Source organism: Dunckerocampus dactyliophorus, chromosome 12 (genome assembly GCF_027744805.1).
Source record: "Dunckerocampus dactyliophorus isolate RoL2022-P2 chromosome 12, RoL_Ddac_1.1, whole genome shotgun sequence".
In the NCBI taxonomy this organism is placed as follows: Eukaryota; Metazoa; Chordata; class Actinopteri; order Syngnathiformes; family Syngnathidae; genus Dunckerocampus; species Dunckerocampus dactyliophorus.
Window position 1 is genome coordinate 1,979,635 of NC_072830.1, and position 25,672 is coordinate 2,005,306.

General features: G+C 43.6%; 2 protein-coding genes across 3 annotated transcripts; one reads left to right on the forward strand and one right to left on the reverse strand.

Moving 5' to 3' along the window:
- Nucleotides 1–11,001: 11,001 nt before the first annotated feature.
- ywhag2 (3-monooxygenase/tryptophan 5-monooxygenase activation protein, gamma polypeptide 2) lies at nucleotides 11,002–17,576 on the reverse strand. Its single transcript, XM_054794654.1, has 2 exons — nucleotides 17,304–17,576; nucleotides 11,002–13,605 (listed from the first exon to the last, which is right to left on the reverse strand). Exons 1-2 carry the CDS (start codon nucleotides 17,388–17,390, stop codon nucleotides 12,949–12,951), a joined length of 744 nt encoding a protein of 247 aa, XP_054650629.1. The 5' UTR covers nucleotides 17,391–17,576; the 3' UTR covers nucleotides 11,002–12,948.
- Nucleotides 16,814–23,375, forward strand: si:ch211-105f12.2 (RIMS-binding protein 2-like). Of its 2 annotated transcripts, XM_054794655.1 has the most exons (7): nucleotides 16,814–16,988; nucleotides 17,557–17,690; nucleotides 18,097–19,834; nucleotides 22,266–22,422; nucleotides 22,844–22,965; nucleotides 23,051–23,122; nucleotides 23,199–23,375. In XM_054794655.1, exons 3-7 carry the CDS (start codon nucleotides 19,610–19,612, stop codon nucleotides 23,262–23,264), a joined length of 642 nt encoding a protein of 213 aa, XP_054650630.1. In that variant the 5' UTR covers nucleotides 16,814–16,988; nucleotides 17,557–17,690; nucleotides 18,097–19,609; the 3' UTR covers nucleotides 23,265–23,375. The 2 variants fall into 2 exon arrangements, with proteins under 2 accessions (XP_054650630.1, XP_054650631.1); XM_054794656.1 differs by lacking the exon at nucleotides 17,557–17,690.
- Nucleotides 23,376–25,672: the final 2,297 nt, after the last annotated feature.

Consider the following 25,672-nt stretch of genomic DNA (forward strand, 5'->3'; position numbering starts at 1 on the left):
GTGGCGAGGGAACACTTCTCCATTTTGGAATGCGGACGCAACATAAAATGTGGAAAAAGCAAAGCACTGTGAATGCTGTCCGGATGCTTACAATAACGCTCGAGACGATGATTCATCTCAATGCTCGTAATTCCTTCCTGCTGGCGCTCGTGTGCTTGTCTCGTGTGTCCTGCAGGCTGGGTGTGTTGTTTTTGTTGCTGCCACTGTAAGGCAGGGCTGCTGGGAGGAGGCGTGATGCTGCACAAATCATCCTGAGCCAGAGTGGGCTGCCAGTCGCCACCACTCTCCGAAAAGGAGCGCGATCAGCAATATTTGAAGCCACGGATGCATGCCTCGCGCGCCAAGATAATACAATAAGTTGGCTTTGATTTGATCACGCAACAATATGTTTATTATTGTGCTTGTAGTTTGCAGCAGTGGTGTCTGTCGATACTCTCTGCTGCACTTCTGTGTTTCTCGGGGAAGATTTCTATGGAAACGGTTGCCATGCAACAGCACAAAATACCTCGCTTGTGCACAGAAGTGAGCTCTTTCTTCCTTCCCTGCCTTTACTAAACGCCAAATGTTGTCTTCCCCCCTCCTCCTGTAATTTTAGTATGTTCTTCCGCCCTCCACCCCAGCAACATTATTTTTATTTCACATGGGGAATCCCTTGCGCCCACATACGTGATGAGTCACCACAAACACACCTCCAGCCTGCCGTCGGACGTAAAGCACCGCGCAATTGATCTCGAATGGCCTCCACTTGTCACGTTCATGTCTTTCTGTCGTCTGCGTGCAGAAAAGACACTAAAACCAGAAATATCCCCACCCCGGTCAGCCAAACTCTGCAACACGTGAGGAATGAGCCACCCAAACTACCACCCCCTCACTTTGTCACTTTGATGACCACATTTGAATGCAAGTGAAATCAAGCGTCGCCATCACATCTTCTTGTTTCGCTCATCTTCACACAAACTTCACCAGCTCATGAAGAGCACCTTATCATTCACATCCAGTAAACGTTTGATTTCCCCAGGGACGGGGGCGTGGCTCAACACTCTGAGCGAGGCAAAGGGGGTGGGCGTGGTTATTTTTTGAAAACTCACCTCGTGTCACTTCACTGAAGCTTCTGAAGTTACAGAATGAATCATCACTTTGAGTCGTGCCGTTCTCTTGTTTGGGGAGGGGGCGCTGCAGCAGGACGCAAAAGATGCACCTGAACCCGCCCAACCGCCTTTATTTGATTAGGTTTTATCCATCCATCCATCCATCCATCTTCTATGCTGCTCATTCTCACTAGGGTCGCGAGGGTATGCTGGAGCCTATCCCAGCTGACTTTGGGTGAGAGGCGGGGTACACCCTGGACTGGTGGCCAGCCAATGGCAGGGCACATATAGACAAACAACCATTCACACTCACATTCATACCTATGGACAATTTAGAGTCTCCAATGAAGCTAACATGCATGTTTTTGGAATGTGGGAGGAAGCCGGAGTACCCGGAGAAAACCCCCACACGCACAGGGAGAACATGCAAACTCCACACAGAAATGCCCCAGGGGAGAATCAAGAATCAAACCCATTTTGTTTGTACATGCAACCCCACCTTTGTCATTTTTTCATTCCTATTGTGTCCTCTAAAAATAAGAAAACATTTTATAAATAAATAATTTATAAATAAAGCATACACTAAAGAAAAAAACGATTATTTTATTTAATTGTTTGGACTGAAACATGTGTAACCCCTCAATTTTTGTATTCCTAGTACTTGTATATCCTCTAAAAATAATCATATCTTTTATGAATAAATAAAATGTATAAATGCGCTTTACAATTCATCAAATATGAACTTCTAAAATGATTTTATTTACGGTATTTCCGGGCTATAAGTCGCAGCAGCCAGTAGAGTGACTGTCCTCATCTTTTCGCCAGTGCCTCACACGATCCTTGTTCACGCCAAACGTTCTTTCTGCTTCCGGCTGCATACTTCACTACTCGCAGCTTGTAATCCGCAGAACATGATTTCCTTTTTGGGGGGCATTTGTGTTGCGTCTTTCTCGGTTGTCTTTGTAAGCGCAGTGTGACGCTGTGAGCGGGCACGCAGACGGAACCGTGTGACGCTCCAAACCATAGGAGTGGAAACAACGGATGCACATAAGTCCGTCGTCTTCAGCTTACAAGAAGTGGAATTACTTGTGAGTCATTGTGGAGTTGAAATACAGTCAAACCTGTCTTAGCGGCCACCTTTATAGAACGGCCACCTGCCTATAGCGGCCACTGAAAAATCCCCTGCAGCAAATGTACATGTTATAGACTCTGTGTATAGCAGTCACCTGTCCAGGAGGAGACTGAGGTCCTTTGGTGTGTGCAGGACTCTTTTACGAACCTTTTATGACTCTGTGGTGGCCTCAGCCATCTTCTATGCTGTGGGCTGCTGGAGAGGGGGCAGCACGGAAAGGGACAGGAGCAGGATCAATAGGCTGATCAGGAGAGCGAGCTCTGTCCTGGACGGTCCTCTGGACTCCGTGGAGGAAGTGGGGGAGAGAAGGATGTTGGCTAAGCTGACATCCATCATGGACAACACCTCTCATCCGCTACATGACACTGTGGGTTCCCTTAGCAGCTCCTTCAGCAGCAGACTGTTACACCCACGGTGTAAGAAGGAGAGGTTCCGCAGGTCCTTCATACCGACCGCTATCAGGCTCTACAACACCTGCACCACCTGAACCATGTTGTAGTCAATATGTATTCTTTACACTGTACTGTTTACTTGCGTATCTTGCTTGCTTGCTGCTGTAACAAGTAAATTTCCCCGCTGTGGGATAAATAAAGTACATACATACGTACATACATACAGACCCTTTCCAAAAAATTTGAATGTCATGGAAAAGTTGTTTAATTTCCACAATTCCATTCAAAAAGTTAAACTTTCATGGATTATAGATTCAGGGCCCACAATTTAAACAATTTCAAGTATTTATTTGTTTATTTTTACATAATTTGGGCTTCCAGCTCATTAAACCCATGAAAACAGGAATTCAAAAAATTAGAATACTGTGAAGAAATCAGCCCAAATTTTGCAGGGCATGAATGTTTTAAACTGAGTGTCACACACTAATCATCTACTAAACTCAAATCACCTGCACAGGCTTCCCCAGGTGTCATTAAATTGCTGCAGTTTGGTTCAATTGTCTCAGTTGGGTTCAATATGGGGAAGACTGCAGACATGACAACTGGCCAGAAGACCATCATTGATACCCTCCATAGGATGGGTAAGCCACAAAAGTTCATAGCTAAGGAGGCTGGTTGTTCACAGAGTGCTGTGTCCAAGCATGTCAATGGAAAGTCGAGAGGAAGGGCAAAATGTGGCAGGAGAAGATGCACCAGCAAAAGAGATGACCGTGGGCTTCAGCGGATTATCAAACAGGGAAGATTCAAGAATCTGGCAGAGATCCAGAAAGAGTGGAATGAGGTGGGAGTCACAGCTTCAAAAACCACCACATTCAGACGCATCCGGGAGATGGGCTACAACTGTCAGGTGTCTCGGGTCAAGCCACTTCTGAACCTGAGCCAACGTAGGAAGCGTCTCCACTGGGCCAAGGAGAAGAAGGACTGGACTGTTGGCCATTGGTCCAAGGTCCTCTTTTCCGATGACAGTAAAGTGTGCCTTTCATTTGGGAATCAAGCGCCGAGGGTTTGGAGGAAGACGGGTGAGGAACAGAACCCAAGCTGCCTGAGGTCCGGTGTGAAATATCCACAGTCCGTCGTGATTTGGGGTGCAATGTCCGGTGCAGGTGTTGGTAAACTCTGCTTTTTTAAATCCAAGGTCACCGCAACAGTCTACCAGAATGTTTTAGAGGACTTCATGATTCCTTCTGCTGAGGATCTGTATGGGGATGCAGATTTCATCTTCCAGCAGGACCTGGCCCCTGCCCATACCGCCAGAAGCACCAAAACCTGGTTTGATGCCCATGCCATCACAGTGCTTGACTGGCCAGCCAACTCACCGGACCTAAACCCCATTGAGAATCTATGGGGTATTCTCAAGAGGAAAATGAGGGGCACCAGACCCAACAACAAAGAAGAGCTGACAGCAAGCATCAAGGAAATCTGGGCTTCCATAACTCCCAGGCAATGCCACAGGCTGATTGCTTCAATGCCACGTGGCATCGAGGCAGTGATTAAGGCAAAGGGATTCCCAACCGAGTACTGAAGATTGACATATCGTTTTGAAAGTACCATATTTTGATTGATTTGATGTGATCCTAATTTCTTTCTTTTTTTTCCTGCAAAAACTGAGAAGTAAATGGTGATTTCTTCACAGTATTCTAATTTTTTGAATTCCTGTTTTCATGGGTTTTATGAGCTGGAAGCCCAAATTACGTAAAAATAAACAAACACTTGAAATCGTTTAAATTGTGGGCCCTGAATCTATAATCTATGAAAGTTTAACTTTTTGAATGGAATTATGGAAATGAAACAACTTTTCCATGACATTCAAATTTTTTGGAAAGGGTCTGTACATACATACATACAGTCCAACGCAGCCAGCGGCCACCCATTTTGTCTCCCTTGGTCAATATCTGACCGCATATAGCGGCCAAATTACCGACTCAAGTAGAAGCTTCATGCACAAAAAAGTTTTGTTTTTCAATCAATGAAGCCGTCGTGTGTAGACTTTAATTACTGAGTCCTAGCTCAGTCACAATCATTCACAAGATCCACACAAACTGTCAAGTTGTTCCACATAAAAAAGCCGTCTTCTTTTGAGCTTGCTATTTCCTGGTCAAACATGTAACTTTAAGAGCATTTGCACCAAAACATTACCGCAAAGTAGGCTGGGAACAGGACGTGCTCCCAGCGACGCTACAATACAATACTGCCTGCACGCTAAAACCATGCTAGCATATGTTTTTAAAAAGCACGAGCGCAAAACTGAGTTGGATTGTACTTAATTGAAGTATTTTAGAATGTACTCACGTTATTTTTCATCAATCCTCATCCACAAATCCATCAAAGTCCTCATCTTCTGTATTCGACACAAACAAAGCCGTCTTCTTTTCCGTTCGCTACTAGTCTGTTAACTTGTCAGTGTTATTCAGCTCCGAAGCAAAGAAGGAAACTTCTCCTGTTGCTTCTGCCAACTTTATTTCTTGAACACGGCCACCAGACAGCAGCTCAGAACACACACACATCTCTCCTTCCTGCTTGCCCACAAGGTAAAGGTTAAACAAGCCCCACTACATAGCTGTCCAGCCAATGCCTGTAAGAAATGACACCGTTTATTTCCTGGTGTGCACTGGTCAATACTGTAATGCCGCTTGTTGTGGGGAAGGAGAGACTCACGTCGCCGATGCACTTTAATGGCTTTATTAACAGCGGAGAACACTGCAGGACTTTACATCCACGCCAACATAAACACACTTCCCAACTCTCTCCAAACTCACAGCTAGCACTGAGCCTAGCTCTCCTGCTCGGGACGCCCACCGTCACTTCCCGTCACTTCCTGATGAACTAAAGCTGTAATGACACTCTGCCGTATAAAAAGTCAAATATTAAAAACAAGCGTAAGACATTACTAGCACAGCTTTGTTCTGTGGGTCGTGGATAATAACAAGCCTAGTAGTGCTGTACAACTTTTATCCGCAGTCCGACAGTGCCCTCTACTGGTCAACATTAATTTTTATTTTTTTCCCCTTTTTTTTTTTTTTTTTTCTTCTACTGCTCAACATTCAAACTGGACACCAACCTGTCTATAGAGGCCACCTGTCTATAGCGGCCACTTTTGAAGTTTCCCTCTCGTGGCCGCTATAGACAAGTTTGACTGTATTTACAATGTGCGTACAAACGTCTACAGTGCGTAGAAACGTGGTAAATACACGTCAATTTGATGGCGTGTGGAATAAATGAAGTGTTGTAGCGTTCACTGTGGGAACGGAGCTGGAGGAGTCTGTTGGAGAATGAGCTCCGCTGCCCCTCTGTTGTCCAATGGAGTGGGTGGGTGGTGTCAGTGTCCTCCTGTCTCTCACTGTTACAAACGCCTCCAACTGAGTGCCGATAGCTTGTTCAGCTTTCCGGATCAGTTTTTTCCATCCGGTTTATCTCCTTTTTGCTGGTGCTGCTCCCCTAACAAACGACAGCAAAGTACAGGGCACTGGCTACCACAGACTGGTAGAAGATCTCCAGCAGCTTGCTACACACATTGAAGGACCTAAGCTTCCTCGGGAAGTAGAGTCTGCTCATGTCATTCTTGTAGACAGCATTGCTATTGTCCTTCCAGTCCAGTCTGCTGGACTCATGTGGACTCCCAAGTACTTGTAGTGGTCCACTACTGCCACCCCCCGCCCCTGAATGGTGATGGGCTCCAATGGAGTCACCTTCCTCCTGGAGTCAATCACCAGCTCTTTGGTCTTGTCCACATCAAGGAGCAGGTGGTTTGCTTGGGACCACTCCACAAAGTCAGCGATCACTGTCCTGTACTCCACCCCCTGTCCATCTGCGATACACCCAACCAGTGCAGAGTCATCACAGAGCTTCTGCAAGTGGCCGGAACCAAAGCTGTACTGGAAATCAGAGGTGTACAGCGTGAACAGGAATGGAGACAGGACCGTTCCCTGTGGTGCCACTACGCTGCTGACTACTGACCACAGTATCAGACAGGGAGCTCCCCGGCTGCACAAACTGGGGCCTGTCAGACGAGTAATCAGTAATTCAGGAGGCAGCGGATGAGCTGACACCCATCCTGAGCAGAAAGGGCTGACTGGTGTCAAAGGCACTGGAGAAATCAAAGAACACGATCCTCCCAGTGTCCTTCCCACCACAGGTGCGAGTGAGTGTCATCAAAGCTCACTTCTGGTCCCGTGATGGCGACGGGGGCATTGGTGGTGGGTTGGTGGCGTCATCGTTCTCGTCTTGTCTGTGCACACGCCCCCTCTGGAAGCATTCATAAAATACCGTTTCAGGGCACCCAGAACGCCGAGAGGCTGAAACAATAAAATACTTTGCCGTTTTGACCTGAAATCGAAAGCCTAGAGCGCCCTCTAGCGACTGCCGGTGAAAACAAAAACATATATACTGTAAGTCGCTCCGGAGTACAAGTCGCAGGAGCAGCCAAACCATGAAAAAAAATGGCCACTTATAGTCTGGAAAATACGGTAATTAGGTTAGTCATTTTTTTGTTTTTTAATTTTGTTTCTTTGAGCTGCTATTTCTTTAAACATACAGTTCCCTGAACCCAGAACACCAGAAGGACCTGTCCCATTTGAGGGAATCAAACCAGTTCAGTCACAGGCCCCAGCCATCACCCGCCGGTCCCTGAAATAGTCTCTTAAAACCTTCCTCTTCAACGTTGTATCAATAATACAAAGTCTAAATGGGAGCATGAATTATTCATGTTGCAGCCGCAGTCTTTGTGTGCTTGCGTCTTCGGTGTTGCCGCATTGACGGGATCAACCCGAAAGACAGACACAGCACATATTTGACGCCATTAATCATCCTAGCGTGTCATTTCCTGCTGCGTCGCATCACCCGTGTTGCTCCTCACTGTGGCGGGAATCAATGAATCGGGCGGGTTCTTTGTTTCTTTTTTTGTCCAAACCCAAGACGGAAAGTAGAGAGCGGTTGTCACATTGATGTCTTTGGTCTACTTGGTGTCTACTCACAGGCTGCAGGCGGGGAGGTTTATTTATAGAGCTGTCTCATATCGTCCCCTCGCTTTTTCTTTCTCCTTTCCCCACGTCTGATGGTGGGATATTTCTGGAGTTGTTCTCTTATTTTCTGTGCATCTTTGAGGTGTGCCGTCACGTCAGCAAACTTCCACATGGCGTTCTGTATGAAATGTACTGTACACTCACAGGAGCCTAAAATGAGTCTTGCTTTATGTTAAATAGCCTTTTTGCATACCACTAACATTAGCACTGCTGCTACGCTCTCTGGATAGTTCCACTTGTCCATTATTAATATCATTTTTCCGGTACATTGCACTATCATGGTAGGTGTTAGCATACTAATGTTAGCGTGTTAGTATTGCCAGCATGCTAATGTTAACGTACTAACATTTTTTGCTATTTTCATGGGTAGACACATATATAAAACACATACCACTATCATGCTAGGTACGAGCATACTAATGTTAGCATTGCTAGCATGCTAATATTAGTGTAATAGCATTTTAAGCCATTTTTATAGGTGGACAGAATTATGTTAGGTGTTAGCAATGCTAACATTAGCATGTTAACATGAGCATGTTAGCATTTCTTTGAGATTTTCATGAATATTTACTTAAACACTTACCACTATAATGCTAGGTGTGGGCATGCTATTGTTAACATGCAAACATAATTACATCAAATTTTGTAGCATTTTCAGAGGTAGGCACTTATACAAACACTTAGCACTATTATGCTACGTGTTAGCATGCTAACATTAGCATGTTAGTGTAACCCGACCGACTCTCCACACTGCCCGCACCGGGGCTCGAACACAGTACCTTCGCAATAGGAGATGAGAGCGCTGACCACACGGGCAAAAGCCCGGACTGTCGACCGCATGTTCAACGCAGCTCTTGAGGCAGAGGGAGTGAGGTTTACCAACATACACTTGCGCAGCCTCACAGGCTGGCATCCGTTACATTAGCATTGTTAGCATTCTTTAAGTCATTCAAACCCTTCTGTGGTATGTTTTCATGGTCAAGGAATCTAAATATGTAGCTAAAATAAATCTCTGGCTAATATTTGTGGTGTAAATCACAATATGGGGGGAACTATGACACTTGGCGGAGGTCTGTGCTCTTGAGTGCTTTTCTAGTTGTCAATCAATTACTTCGGTTATGAGCCAATGAGGGGCAAACTTTAATGACGTTTGTGATTGGCTATAAGGCTAACAGGCTAACAGGCTGAATGTCATGTATATTTCAGTGTTGCTGAACATGCGTCATGTGTCCTCCAACCCAACAGGGGGCGCCACAAATGCCAGAATGGTATCTTTAAATCGAGATTTAAATTGAACATTGATGTATTTTTTTAACCCTCAGGGGGTCCCGAGGAAGGGAAAATGTAACTATGGAGAATGCTGGGTGATGACTGATAAATAGAATTTCCACTTGCTCGGGATTCAATAAGGCTTCTAGCACTTGTTCCCAGAGTGCTTTGGGGGTGGTCACGTGATTCCACAAAACCGGCCCAAATGTCTCCCTGTAGCGTGTGGCCGAGCATTCAAACACAGCCTGGTGCTGAATCCTAAATGCTCCTCCTTTTTTTTTCTTTTCACAAGCTGCAATAGGTGTCAAAGCGGTGCGGGGAGGAAGCAGCACTTTTTATAGCCCTAGCAACAGCCTGCTGATTGGCGGAAGTGACTGGCAAGCTTCTCTACGATTGGCTGGCGAGGTGACCGCTCAAAGTGCAGAATTTCATCTGGTGAGAAGTGCTGCAAGAGGCTGCAGTCGGGGGGGGGCGGCGGACTCAGCTACAGTGTGCAGCTTCAGCTCATCAATCATGAAAATAGCATACTCAAATGCAACATTTGTGCATGAAAGCTAATATGCCTTCTTATTCTGGCCAACATGTTTGCTTTCACGCTCAATTACAATTGAGACAATCAATTGTATCTACAATGTTCTCTACTGCAGTGGTCCCCAACCTTTTTTGACCCACGGACCTGCTTGTGTTCCAACAAATCTCCCGCGCGGCGGGGGGGGGGGTCGGACATTATAGCGATCTAATTTATCTGATTTATTATGTATTCTGTAAAACTAAGATATGAATAACATCAAATTAAAAGCCCAAAATAAATGCCGACCCACCATCCCCCAGTTCAAGTTCCAGCCAAGTTTTTCCAGAGATTATTACATTGCTGTTTGACGTGTGTGATATAAGGCACTGCGCTAGCATGAATTAACTTGAGACAAATGTGTACATTAGCACTCAATAAGTCATCAAAACTTACCTTTATGCATTCCCACATAGTATCAGCATTTGACACCAAATATGAGGTGAAAGAAAAATGGTACAAATACAGTAGTAGTCTATCTGTGAGGCATGAGATAAAGTTAGCACACGCACAATGGACATGCGTCAAGTGAGACGGATGAAACAGAGAGAATCCGGCAACTTTTCAAAATAAAACATAAAAAATGAAATAATGGAAATTATTTTTTCTTTCTGTGCGGCCCGGTACCAAATGACCCACGGCCGCGGCCCGGGGGTTGGGGACCACTGCTCTACTGCTCATGCCGGTCACTTGCTCGTCTACAGCATGAAATCCAGCATGTTTATAACACAAACATTTCATAAAAACATATAGTAAAAACATAGTAAACTTGTCGTAAAAATATATAGTAACATGTAGTAAACATGTGGTAAACCCTGGCTTTTCATGGAGGTTACTTTCCCCAACCACTCGCGAATGCTGAAAAACGCCAAGTAACTGATACGCCCATAAAATGTCTATTTTTGACACATGGCTCGCGCCTCCCCCTCTGAAACATAGCTAGCTTAACGGAGGCGTTTCGGATCAGCGTTTGCAATGAAAGTGCCCGATGTAATATTAGAGTACTTTGGAGGGTTCCGGAGCGACGTAGTTGGCTAGTGGTGGTACACGGCTCCCGGCTAGCTGTCGGTGACTGCGACTCTCCAAGCCGCGTAGACATGATTAACTTGTATCAACCAGTTCTCGGGAAGTTTTAAGACCGCCGAAGCCCCACACACACACACACACACACACACACACAGGTCGCCAGCCTCTTGCATTGATGTGACGTCGTTACGTTGTTATTTGTGTACACTTTACTATCATAGATGCTGTGTAGATTATCGACTTGCGGCGAATGAAATGTGGTTCTGCAGGAAAAACGGCTCATTTATGGAGAAAACGAAGATATTTGAGCCAAAAAAAACAGCAAATTTGCGGGGCCGTGAACGCTGAACGGCGGCTGTGCAGGGATCCGCCACACTCAGTTCCATGGGGGTTAAAAGAGGTCCATGTATTGCCAGCAAAAATGAGACAAACGGAAAAGAAAGGATAATGCAGATAACCAAAATAACTTTAATGAGCAGCAGATGGCCATCAAAAAATAAAAATAAAAATAGCTCACAGCCTCGTAGGTCAGCTTCAAACCAATTCCTGCTTCTTGTGACACAGAAAGAAGAAAAAAGGACAAATCAATCATCAGTGATAAATAAAAAGCAGTTGAGGCTATTTTTGGCTGCTTTAAAGGGGGGTTCCATGCAACTTGAGGCAGCCCCCGTCGACTTTTTCCTACTAAAAATAAACGCAAAGCAGCCGGTGAAATAACGTAACTGTACGCTCACAGAGGCTGAGTCAAGGCGGTGACATCATTAGTGGATGACCTTTAAGGCCCCCTTTGCTGTTCTGAACCATAATGATGCATTGATTACGCTGAAGCTCCTCATCTGGAGACGTGTCAGAACACAAGATGATGTCTTCAAGGTGCACAGGAATATTCACCACACATGCAAAAGTGACTTAAAAAGTATTGCACACATGCTTGAATCAATCCTGTCATAATAATAATAATAATAATAATGATGGCACCAAAGAAATCAAATGGCTTCATAACACAACAATACACTAGACCACCAAAACAGCGCATTGATCATTCAATCATCAACTTGTTGTTTTATTATTGATCATAGCTATTACTTGAGTTTCTTGTGCAACTGCTACATAATGACTCACATTCAATATATTTTTGTCACTCAGGAACAGCGAGAAGGTATCAAAACAAACAATCATGGTCCATGTCGTGAACAGAAACACAAGCCGGGGTGGGGGGGGGGGGTCACCATTACTCAAAGCAGGTAGCATGTCAGAGAGAAATAATAGCGATGCATCATCATTTATAGTTGAATGCGACAAACACCAGCCGGCAAGATAACCGTGAGCGCCGGTGAGGTTCTAGCGTCCTTTTTTTCTTTTTCAATGATTTTGTTGTGTCGTTAAGAAATTAAATACACATACTGCATGTCACTAAAGCAACGCTCAGCACAGCTCCGTTTTTTGTAATATATATATATATATATATATTTTTTATTTTTTTTTTACGATCACCGTTTCGGTAGAGCAAATCATTCTTTAAAAAAGAAAAACACAAATAAATTAGAAGGCTTGCGTCATTTTTCTCGGTCATAAGAATACTCAACACCCACAGTATAAGTCGATAAAGTCAAGCTACCGTATATAAATACATCACCAGCATGCACAATACTGAATATTATGATGGTTTGTCGTCATGGTACACTGAATAAACAGCAGAGTAGGCAAGTGCATTCAATGAAAACAAATACAGGAATAAACTACAAACTCTGAAGTTGCTCATTCCTTTGTTTTTTTTCTCTCTTTTTTGTTGCTTCGCCGCCAAAAGTGTGTGCTATATATATATATATATTTTTTTTTAGCATATTCTTTTTCAACAATACAATGCATCGTTCCAAACGACGGCCAATTCATTAGAAATTAGTCAGGACTTCCTGGGTTCGGACTACTTCCTGGAGCCAAGCGGTGACGCACGTTCTCCCTGGAGGATGCCGCGCTATCACGCAAAAAAGAAATAGGATGAATCGAAAGTAAGCAGCTCGTCTCGACAGACCAGTTCCGGTGCCGGCGCGAGGCGGCCGTCTCAGCCCAACAACATCGACGACCGCTCCAGCCCGATTGGCCGACAACGTATCAGTGGAGCAAATGTCAAAGAGAAAATGAAGAAGACCAGGACGGAGACCCTTCCAACCGCACGTGTGTGTACTGTACTGTATATTTCTACATCTCTAACCTAACCTCTCCTTTTCATTCGTTTCTTCAAACACATGGAAAAATAAAGAACTGCTGCCGCGCGAGTGTCGTCGGCAAAAGCGGCTGCCAAAGTCCACCGGCCTTTTTCGCAATTACGGTACTCTTTTTTTCATTTTCTCTACTCGGGAGAGGCCCCCTTTTTCCTTTTTCTTTTTTTCCCTGTTTAGTTGTTGCCCTCCCCGCCCTCGTCGTCCTGCTGGTCACTTGTCCACAGTGTCAAGTTGTCTCGCAGCAGCTGCATGATGAGCGTGGAGTCTTTGTAGGAGTCTTCGTTGAGGGTGTCCAGCTCGGCGATAGCGTCATCGAAGGCGGTCTTGGCCAGGTGGCAGGCCTGCTCGGGCGCGTTCTGGATCTCGTAGTAAAAGACGGAGTAGTTGAGCGCCAGCCCCAGGCGGATGGGGTGGGTGGGCTGCATGTGCTCCTTGCTGATCTCGTGCGCCTCATTGTAGGCCTTCTCTGACGATTCCACCACCGTGGCACGCTTCTCGCCCGTGGCCACCTCGGCCAGGTAGCGGTAGTAGTCGCCCTTCATCTTCAGGTAGAAGACTTTGCTCTCGTGCTGCGTCTCGCTGCAGTTTTTGATCAGGAAGTTGTCCAGCAGGTTGAGCACGTCCTGGCACACCGCCTCCAGCTCCTTCTCGATCTTCTCTCGGTAGGCGCGCACCATCTCGATCTTCTTCTCGTTGCCGTCGGCCGACGTCTTCTGCTCGATGCTGGAGATGACGCGCCAGGAGGAGCGGCGGGCGCCCACCACGTTCTTGTAGGCCACCGACAGGAGGTTCCTTTCCTCGTTGGACAGGGCCTCGTTCAGCTCCGTTACCTGGAAGAGGACACGTCGAAACGATTAACTGGAGGACTCAAAGTCGCAATTTCCTTCAGAAATGTCGAGCAAATGCTGAGAAATGTTGTGTCCGAATGTCCGAATGTTGAAGAAAGGAATGAATGGAGGACTATTACACTTCTTCTAGTGGAACTCCCCAGAAAGCATGCAAAGATGCCCCCTAGTGGCTCTAAACACCATAGAGGATGACATCAGCGCTGGACGCAGATGACGTCAACAGTGACCAGTAAGTACTGTACATGTTGCTATGACCTTCCTGTGTACAAGCATGCTGTGAAATCATTGTAGCGGATGGTGGATCAACTAGTGATACGATATCATGACAACGATTCATCTTAAAATCACTGACCTATGGAAAAAACAGTGAGTAAACATAACAAAATATGTTTTTGGCCGGTCGTTTAGCATCATCCCACCATATCGATACGATACCATCAGGTGATATTTTGTCCCGTGCACAGGTAGCATGGCCACCAGCTTCCAGCATCTCGACTCTAACGTACCTCTAATGCCAACAGTCGACGTGTTTACTGACACCGTCGGCCATGTTTTACATTTACTGAAACGCTATAGGCCGGGACCTCGTCCACTCGAAGCACCTACTTCCGACATTGTTGCGTTATTAAATGCTATCTTGTCAAAAGGGGGGCGTCAGGATGTATGACCTGTGACTTCTGACCTTTTTCCGAGGGTGATATGCGAGGTAGCAGATAAGTTTAGTCTTCGTGTTATATCTTGTTTTCGTAACCGTTTATGTCTTTCCTTTTCATCCTCCTTTTAATGCTCTGACAATAAAACAAGGAAAGGAGCTTCAGGCCACCAATGGCCCGCAGGCCACACTTTGTACACCCCCGGTGTGGAGACTCTTGTATTCGCACACGTCATGTGACCATTCTAACATTACGTTGTCGTTACGCACGCGTAGCTACGGCGGTAACGCTAGCTTGCCAAGACAGTTGAAATTGTTGGATGCAGTCATGGTTGGGGGGTCGTGAGGCCTGAAATGTTCCTATGAGCACTCCAGGCAGCTGCAATGTAAGTGAAAACCATCGGCGCACGCATGACCTTCTCCACTGCTGAAATGTACCTTTTTTTAAAAAGTTTTTTTTATTGCATCATCACAGCAAGAGATGCCACCAATTTTGAGGAAACTTGCTCTCTGTAAGCCGTTTGGATGTTAGCGCCTCGTACAGATGCAAAGATAGGGCGTGTCACGCGGGAGGTGGGGTGAGAGGGCAGCACAGACACGAGCGTTAAAGGGATAGTTGTGATTTTGGACATCAGGCTGGATGACATCCCCATCAGCAAAGTGTGCATCAACTTACTTAGAAGACGCAAGCGTCTTCTTCTTTAAGTCACTGCTGATGTGGATGTCATCCAGCCTCATGTCCAAAAATCACAATCATCTATTTAGAGGCATTATATTCATATTTTCAGTATTCGCAGATTTATTTTCCCTGCTTTAAAATGGTAAATATGTTGTTTTTTTATCGTAATTTCAATGGAAAGTGGTGTGATGGCACTATCTGCAGGGCAACAGGGACGATGAATCCAACATGCAATCAGTTACAAACAAATAAGCAAACTAATTTAAGAAATATTTGTATATAATCTAAATACTCTTCCACTGTCCAACAACTTCATACAAAAACTCAACAAAATAATTGCCCAGAGCTATAATAAATACCTGGCGGTATATCCAACTACGATGTAGGAAAACGTGTTTGTTCCTTTACAATCAATGGGAATGTTTTCAGCTAATAGTAATTACTACTTTAAATGAATAATATTAAAGGTTTTTCTCCATTTTTTGTCGCCCCCTGGAGGCCACAGCGCCCTGAGCATCTGCCTTTATTGCCTAATGGGCTCACCGGCTCTGCTCAACATTTTCCAGCAGGAAGATGCTTTGACAAGATGTGATGTTGTGTAACTGCATGTACTGTAAGTGCGATACTGTGTACTGTATTTCCTCATGCGTAAAACTGTGTTTAATAACTGCGAGAGGCGTATTTAAGGGTTAGAGCTGGGGTGTGCAAACTATTTCTACTGACGGCCGCATACTGAAAAATCAAAAGATACGGGGGCCGCTTTTAAATAAAAACAACAACAAAACAACCCAAACAAAATATTGAATATCATGTATATATATATATATATATATATTTACACATATAAAATATATTTATTCATTTGATCAGTGATAATAATAGTATTATTATTTGGTGATATTGTTTCTCCTTACATGACTTTTACAAATATATCAACATTCTACGTTTTGTTCTCATACTAATATGACTTCTCTTAATATTTTGACTTTATTATCATAACATTATAGCATTTACCCAACCTCATTTTCCTAAAAATGTCAACTTAATTCTTTGTTTGGTTTGTTCCTTATATTACAACTTGTTTCCTATAATATTTCAACTTCATGCTGTTTTTTTCTGTTAATATCATGACTTTACTCCCTTCATGTTTTCTCTTTATTCTTGTTAAATTACTGCTTTTTTCCCCTCATTTTTGCTGTTGGTTTTTTAAATGTGTGGTTTAATCGTATTTTTAGAAAGTGCCGAGGGCCAGTAAAAAAGCAGTCACGGGCCGTAAATGGCCCCCGGGCCGCACTTTGGACACCCCTGGGTTAGCGTGTCAGAAATAGGCATTTTTATAGGATCACACCCTCTCTAGCGGGGGGTGTCCAAATCTTTTTCCATGGAGGACCGCGCACATGAAAATGAAAGACTGCGAGGGGCCGTTTTGATACATTTTCCGCTTCAAAGATGCTAAAAGTAATCCAATGCAGGTCAATGTAGGGTCGCTCTAAGCTACCTGAAAAAAACCTTGACATCTTAGCTTTGTGTCATGGCTGACCAAGCTAATTAGTGTAAGGACTCATAATATATCTTACTAATAATGAATTAATTACATTTTCAGACTATGCCAGGGCCTATAAAAAACTAGCTGCGGACTGAAAATGGCCCCCGGGCCGCACTTTGGCTAGCGGTGCTGCATAGGAGCCTCTAATGAATGGTTCACCTTTGAAAGATGATTTAGTTGTTGGTGATGATGCAGCTGGCGTGACACAGCACATTGTGCTTGGATTGTGTCAAACAATGTCTTCATACTGGCTTACTGCAATATGACAGCAGAACATTCTAGAAGAGAGCTTCGACTGCCTCCTACGTCTGAGTGGAGGAAAGAACAGCTCCTCTCCTCTCTCCCTTGCTGTACTTCATCCATCTCTTTTCTTTTGTAGAGTGAATGTTGAAGAAGGACCTGCCTTTATCATTTCATTAAAATAATCATAATAATAATAATCTTGTCATTCCAGTGAGAAAGGAGAAAGGAAAGGGATGAGGATTTCTGTGAGTACTCATGTTTGTTTTTTTTTAATGTGATGTTAATATAAATATCGCAACTAAAGATGCTTTCGTGATGTAGTATCGGACGGTTGTGCAGGCCTGCTTGGAGGCACCTCATTGTCATGCCATAGGAAGGCACCGCCCAAACAGCAGCCGCATCACAGCCAAACACACAAAATTATGACTCAAATGTACAAAATTAGGACTCACTATACTGCATGTTAGCTCAAGCCCCGATTTGGCTGAAAAAGGGCCACCCCCTCCCTCACTGACAGTGATGATGAGCGCGGGAGTAACGTGATGCATGGATGGACTCACCGATTTCATAGCGGCTGCCATGTCGTCATATCTCTCAGCCTGCTCGGCCAGCCTGGCTTTCTGCACCAGCTGCTCACGGTCGACCATCTTTGGACAGTATAAATGTTTTTTTTTTTTCTTGGTCTTAGAGGTGAGTCGAGACTCGCCTTAAGGGGGAAAAATATTTGTGTTTGTTTCCCTCTCCTTTCAATTCGCAATGCGGTGAAAATCCTACGCCAAGTGAAGGCTGCAGCTGCTCTTTGCTTGTCTGCAGACGGGACACCCTCTCTCTCCCCACCCTGCACCCCCTCCCTCGATCACGTCATCTCCCAGAAAGGTGGGCGTCAGTGCCAATGATGTAATAGTCCCTGGACTGAACGCATGGCTGAAAGGCGAAAGGCATCATGGGTAATGAAGTTCCGGCGGGTAGCTGCGCCTTAGCTGGCTCGTTAGTTAGCAATAGCTATGTAATTATAAATAGGTAGTTATTTTTTTACGTACATATATAGAGAGAAATATATAGTTATTCTTTACAGCTATTGAGATATAGTGTACCCTAAGGTGGCTAGAAAGTGAGACATATGTTGGCTAGCACAATAGCTACATTTTAGGTAGTGCAGATTGGTTACCCTTACATCACTAAATGACAGATGCTAGCTAGTGTAATAGCCAAATAGATAGGTAGTTATTTTTTAATTGGTAGATATAGACAATTATTCTCATTTAAACTCATTTAAAGTTTTTTGTGTTTTCAATCAAATCAGCATGTCGTGTTATTCAATGAAGCTAACACATCTGTTTTTTTTACTTTTAGGAGGGAACGAGAGAACCCACACAGGAGTAAAAACCCATCCATCCATCCATTTTCTATACCGCTTCATCCTCATTAGGGTCGCAGGGGCATGCTGGAGCCTATCCCAGCTGACTTCGGGCGACAGGCGGGGTACACCCTGGACTGGTCGCCAGCCAATCGTAGGGCACATATAGACAAACAACCATTCACACTCACATTCATACCTATGGACAATTTAGAGTCGCCAATTAACCTAACATGCATGTTTTTGGAATGTGGGAGGAAGCCGGAGTGCCCGGAGAAAACCCACGCGCACACGGGGAGAACATGCAAACTCCACACAGAAATGCCCAGAATCGAACCCAGGTCTTCCCGATCTCCGGGCTGTTCCTGTATTGGCCAACGTGCTAACCACTAGACCACCGTGCGGCCTGGAGTAAAAACCACCCAGAATAAAAAAACCTCCTTGCTGCGGCTAAACTACCACACATGCTGTTGAAAGTAAGTACAATCAACCTTCAAATTATGCATTATGTTGAATATACAGACATAAATATCATTCGCAAGTCTGTTACATTGCTACGACATGTCATTATTTACGGAGCTCGTTGTATTCGAAAGCCAGCAGTACGACGCCACATACACCGCACAGACAGGTGGAATTTAAAAGTTGCTCCACCACACCACCTTGTGGTTGACTTGAGTACAGTACGTTAACTTCGATATATGTTACAGCCTATGCTTCAAATCATTGGAAAGATTTTTTTGTGCTTCTATTTTTTTTGTGAAGTATACCTATTATTGTTTTTCATATAGTACTCCATCAGTGACAGTGGAAAATAAAATATAGACAAATATACAATATAAAAATAAAATAAATAAATATAGGTGTTTTGTATGACATCAATTAGTTCATGAATAAAATATATTTAAAAAAATAACCATCTCTCCTATGTTAGCTGTCCCTGTCGCACACAAACAGAGAGTGGTGTTAATTGATGACCATGCTGCTAGAGGCGATTACCACCTGCTGACCTTGCACAGATCAAAAGAGGAAGTGTTGACTTAATGTCTTTGCCTTAACTGGGTCAAGTCACCACATGGGGGAGGAAGAGGACTACTGTCATAGGGCCCAAAAATGATCCATTTATCTTTTAATTGTCGTTCATTTTTTGCTGATTGGGAGAATTCATGCGATTCTACTGGCTGGTGGACATGAATACATAAATACATAGTGGAGACAATTTGGAAGAATTGAATGAATGAAAGGGAAGATATCCAGACTATGCATTTCTATTTGTACTACTGTAATATTTTAGAATATTAATGTGTACACAGTTTCTTTTTCTCTTCTGCCAAGATGCTAGTACTTTTGTCCAGTTTACAAGTTAATTGTGAACCTGCCAGTTCATCCAAGAGCTTCAAAGAGGATTAGCGTAGCTGCTGCTTGGCTTAGTTACCTCCAATGAGGATGAGGACGTAGGAGGGCAGTCCACCATCTGTCCGCCAAGTGGTCACTTCACTGCTGCTGTCAATGGAGGCCAGTCTGGAGCTGGACGTCTTGATTTACCCCAACGAGGTGAGGATCGCCACCCCCGAGGACCTCCGAGAGTGGGAGCTGGAAACAGCCAGTCAGGTGTCTCTACCTGCCTGCCCTCGACTCTTTGTGGCGCTCTATCCTTACAACCCCGCGGCCATGTCGCCTAACCCTGACACTGCGGCCGAGGAGCTGCCTTTCGTGCCCGGACAGATCATCAAGGTATCAGATCACTTCTTGTCTTTTCTAGTCATGTTGTTTGTGACGAGAACATTTGACAGCCTTGACATACTGTAGATAGTGAAGCTCACTTTTGATTGACACAATCAGCCTGAAGAAGTATTGGGACCCCACTGGAATTTTTCAGGAAAAAAAGCTGTGAATTTGCAAGAATAAAGTTGCATATTTTTGAGGAAGATAAAGGAGTATATTTTTAAGAAAAAGACAATGTTTTTTTTTTCAGGAATAATGTTTTTTTTTTTCAAGAAAAAAAGAATGGAGCCTTGGAGTGGACATACTGGGGGGGGGGGGAAGAGAAAGAGAGAGAAAGAGAAAGAGAGATCTTGAGAAACTATTCGAGATGCTTCAAATGTTTTTGACTGTTCATCATTAGATGAGCAGTCATGCTGGAGTTTCTTGGGTCGCATCAGATCACTAAAGAGAACATTATGTTACATTCAGTGCTACCCCCATCCCAGGGGTCGGCAACCTTTACCATCAAAAGAGCCATTTTGCCTCCTCTTCCAGTAAATAAATAAAAACATCACACTGCTTATAAAAATTGTAATCTTTTTAAAAGGTTACCTGTTACAACCACAACATGTCGGCCTACTCTGAAATACGAAAAACACTCAACTCTGTAAGTCTTGCTGAGTGGTTGCCATGTTTGTATAAAATGAATGTAAAATGTAGCCATCAGTCCATCAGAGTTCACATACCTGTATGTGCAACATCAGTGTTGTTTGCTCCTTAGTGTTTATGCCTGCGCTGACTTGTCATCAGTAACCTCCACTGGTGCTGTCCTTGACTGTCTTTGTAAAGAAAGGCGTTCTTTCATTTTCTCAGTAATTTCCTGTTTATTTTCTAATCCGCAGAATAGATGCTGTGATATTTTTATGAGCGATTCTTTCATGTATTCTCCATCTGTGATTGGCTTCCCATCTCATGTGCAGCCCGGTGTTGCCAACTTGGCCATTTTCTCGCTAAATCTGTCAACTATCCAAACCTTCTCAGTGACTTATTTGGACTGGTCGCCAGCCAATCAGGGCAGGGCACATATAGACAAACAAACATTCATACATTCATACCTATGGACAATGTAGAGTCTCCAATGAAGCTAACATGCATGTTATTGGAACGTGGGAGGAAACCAGAGTACCCGGAGAAAACCCACACACGCAGGGGAGAACATGCAAACTCCACACAGAAATGCCAAGGGAGAATCCAACCCACGTCTTCCCGATCTCCAGTCTGTGACTGTGACTGTGTGGACAACACAGTCAGAGCCAACCACTAGACCACCGTGCGGCCCTTGACTCAAAACCCTCTCAGCTTTTTTGAGATTCACTGCATACACTAGCCCATCCCCCCCCTCCCTCGCTCATCCAATCAGCAGTCAGAACGCAGTCTAGATGCATTTACGGACTTGCGGTGAGTCGGATATTTCACATTCATTTCGAAAATGCACATTTACGCCACTTCGGTGTTAAAAAAAAAAGGGAGCCGCAACAAGGAGGCTAAAGTGCCGCATGTGGCTCCCGAGCTGCGGGTTGCAACCCCTGCCCTATCCGGAACGCTACAATTGGTTTCCAAGGAACTCAACTATGTCCTCTCGTTTATGCCACAGCATTCCCTTTGTGCCGAAAATCTCTTCAAGTATTTCTGTGATAGCCGTGTCTACATCAAATACCACATTTATGTACACTAGGTCCCCAACTTACGAACATCCGACTAGTGAACACTCGCGGATACGAACACAAGCCGACTGGTCTATATTTTATTTTATTTTGCTCAGTCAGTATTTATACTGCTACTGTACATGCTTGACGAGTAGAGGGCACTGTGACACTGCTAATAAAAGTGGGAATAAAAGTGGCGTTTTGCAAGAATAAATTAGCATATTTTCCAAAAAAAAGTAGATTTTTGGTGTATTTGGTGTAAAAAGGTGTATTTTTGATAAAAAAAAGTTTTTGAGAAACAAGTATTTTTGTATATATTTAACAAAACTGTGTATATTGTATTTTAGAGAAAAATCCATGTTTTCTTGAAAAACAGTTGCGTATTTTCAAGAAGAAAGTGAAACATTGTTGTGAAAAAAGTTGTACACTATTGCAAAAAAGTTGAAAATCTATTTTTGAGAAAAAGCTGGGTATTTTTGAGAATAAAAGTGGTACATTTTCTAGAAAAACAGACACTCTTCTCATTCGGAGAATGTCTGCTGCACTTTTCGGAACTGATACGAGCCAGTGCAGGTGTAGCAAATGATCTCCTGACAGGATCGTACAGTTTCCTGTTTTCTTTCACTTGATCGAGCACATTTCTTCTCACTTCCTGTTTGAGCTCACGTCATTTAACTGAAGACGTACGCAGCTGCGTGTGTTTGTGGGTCACCAGCAACAACCCACAACAGCCAAGTGTCTGTGTACCTGTCCAGGTGTTTGGAGACAAAGACTGCGACGGCTTCTATCACGGAGAATCGGGCGGCCTCTCGGGCTACGTGCCGAGTAACATGGTGGCCGAAATCCCCGTGGATGACGAGTATCTCAAGCATTTACTCATGCAGCAGGGCTTCATCCCTGTCGATCAAACAGGTATCGCCATGACCAAGTTGCTTCAACATGCTACATGTACTGTTAGCTAGTTAGCTACTTTGTCTCTTCGTAAATTTGTTCAGATGATATTTCGTTTGATAATTTGTTAGTTTAGTTTGTTAGCTACTTGGTTAGTTTATGTGCATGAGTGTTGTATTGCGTGTAACCTTGTTTTTAGTCAGTCTGTTACTTCGCTTGTTATTTCATTAGTCCGTTCGCTCGCTTGTTTGTTCGACTGTTCGTTCGTCACTTTGTTGGGTTTTGTTTGTGCCGTTATTATTTTATTTGTTCATGTTTTTCCTTCAGTAGCTGGTTCAATTTTTTTTGGTTAGCTTCCTTGTCAGTTCTTATGATAACTCGTTCCTTCCTTTATTCGTCAGTTCATTCGTTGGTGAGCATTCTTTTCATTGGGTCTCTGTAGGAATGTCTTTGACCCCTGATGTGAGCGAGGTGTCCAGTGTTCCTGAAGGCGTGATTGTACGCAGAATGGTGGCCTTATTTGACTACGACCCCTGGGAAAGTTCGCCGAATATGGACAGTGACGTACGAGAACTCTGCACTGAGACATGAAATAACATAACACAATTTGGTTTGTCTCCAAGTTAAGATGTCGTGGTTTCTCCTACAGGCTGAACTGGCCTTTCGTTCGGGTGACATCATTTATGTTCTAGGAGACATGGATCCAGATGGATTCTACTACGTGAGCATCTTGTCGTTTAAGACTTTTGCCACTTTTTTTGTTGGGTGTTTTTGCTCACAATCTCTTTCTTTTTCAGGGCGACCTGCAAGGAAGACGAGGTTTGGTCCCGTCCAATTTCCTGCAGCCGCTACCTTGGGATTAGAATATGATCTGGTTTGCTAGCTAACACACACCGAGATACACGTCACCATTTTATATCCAAATGCTCCGTTTTTAATTCATTAGCAATGGCTAATGAAGTCCAAATGAATTACTCAATTATAGTCTAGTCAGTGTGAACAACATGATGATGAGTGCAAACACATCTCGGCACTTTTATTGAAACACAACAATTAAATACAGAAATCATACTTAAAATGGGTCCAAACTATATCCAATATAAAAAAAACACATTGCATTTTTTTTTACACATTTTTATACATTTTCTATTTTGGCTTTCTTGTGTTTTTATAAAGACATTTACCTTTTGAGCTTTGTTGCAATTTTGAATGTGGAAAAAATTAACACAAATGGCAAATAAATATATAGTAAATGTTTGTATGTAATCTTGATTTCTTTTTTTTTTCTTATTATCTGTTTCAACATTTGAATAATGTCTTTTTGTTTTATTAAAGATCCCTGTTAAAAAGACATCTCATGCAATGCGTCAAAATAGCAGTTTATGAAACAAACATATGAAGTTTGAATTGAATGTGACGCCGTCGCTCCTCTGCAGCAAACAGTGGAGTCATCCATAAAGTAGGAAACACTACACTGTACAGTAACGTTTAGTAGTGCTTTCTACTTTATGGCCGACAACACTGAACATCAGCTTGTCAATGCGCCCCTCATCACAGGACAACCTACACAACATATCCTGTATATCCACTCATACTTAGCATTTACAATAACATCAACAAAAGATGAGTCAGTCCAGTATGAAACATTGTCCTGCTTGTCAAGGTCTTACCAGCGTTGGGTCCCCAGAAGAAAGAAAGCAAGAAGTGAACGTGATGGTTTTATGAACTCGTCTGTGCCACGTGCTTCACACAGGAAGTGCTCTAACAGTCACACGCTCACGCGCACACCAACTACATAACGCACACATTCCGTTGAACGCATCCGCCAAACATGGAGACACGGCTGCACAGGCATGTCAGCTAAGACGTTGCTCATCTTTGTGTGTAGTATTTGTGTAGTTGCACAAATGAGCACTCGTGAAGGCGTGTCACACAAAGTGTGAACTCATTCCTTTTAAGGATAAACTGGTCGCGTTTCAGTCTCATGCTAAAGCAGCTAACCGCAATGCTTGCTGCTTAAAAATGTCCTTAAGTCCATCGTTTTCCACTGAAGAGTCAGAATTACACGCGTACACAATGCGATTGGACCGGATCCCTCTTGAATGTGTACACTTTCATTGTTCGATCATCACTGCAGGCTGTGCCTGTACTGCATTTTATACTTAATACCGAGTAGTGATTCAAATATCTTGTTTTCCACACAGTTCAAGAATTGAAGACATGTTCAATCCACGCTCCTCTTCTGTGGATTACAGCTGCAACACGCACACTGAAATTTGTGATGACATTGGGATACCTGAAGGAGAGAGTGTACTGCAACAACCCACAGACCATTGAGGCTCTGATGACCAACATCTGTCAGGAAATTCGTAGAATCCCTCTTGAGCTGTGTGGCAATGTCATCACAGACTTCAGCGTGCGTGTTGCAGCTGTACTCCACAGAAGACGAGCATCAAGGAACATCAATGCAAACAGTTATTCTAAAATCTACTTGTAATAATTATTTACCCACTCAGCAAATTCTTTTTTTTCTCTACAATTAGTTCTTCATCAGTTCTTCATTAGTTCCTCAGATCAACCAGTTTTCAAATTAATTAATCATGATTAATCACCATTTGCCACTATGTCTGAAATATGCCCATTTTTTTACTGTATTTTGTTAAAAGAAAGATAAATTACATGACACGATTTGTTTGCATGTTCTCCCCGTGCATGTGTGTGTGGGTTTTCTCCGGGTACTCCAGTTTCCTCCCACATTCCAAAAACATGCCTTTAAAGTTAATTGGTGACTCTAAATTGTCCATAGGTATGAATGTGAGTGTGGTGATTGTTTGTCTATATGTGCCCTGCCATTAGCTGGCCACCAGTCCAGGGTGTACCCCGCCTCTCGCCCGAAGTCAGCTGGGATAGGCTCCAGCATACCCGTGACCCTAGTGAGGATAGGCGGCGTAGGTGGATGGATTTTTGTACATTAACAGCTCCAAATCAACAGAAATTTGAAATCAAGCTTAAAGATACCATACATTTGCTTCTAGTCTTTAATGGTAGCAGAACATTTGAATCACACTTTAACCGTGTTATTTTGGGCGATGAGCTGTTGTGTCCGAAGACCTCATTTAAGTTGAATTTCCGTTTCCCGTGTATTTTCTGTGATGTCCGACCACACTTAAAGACAAGAATATCCACTTATTGTTCTTGGTCTTTGTTTATTTACACCGCACGTACACGCATAATATAGTTACTGTTGTGATTGTCAGAGTTTGGAATGTCC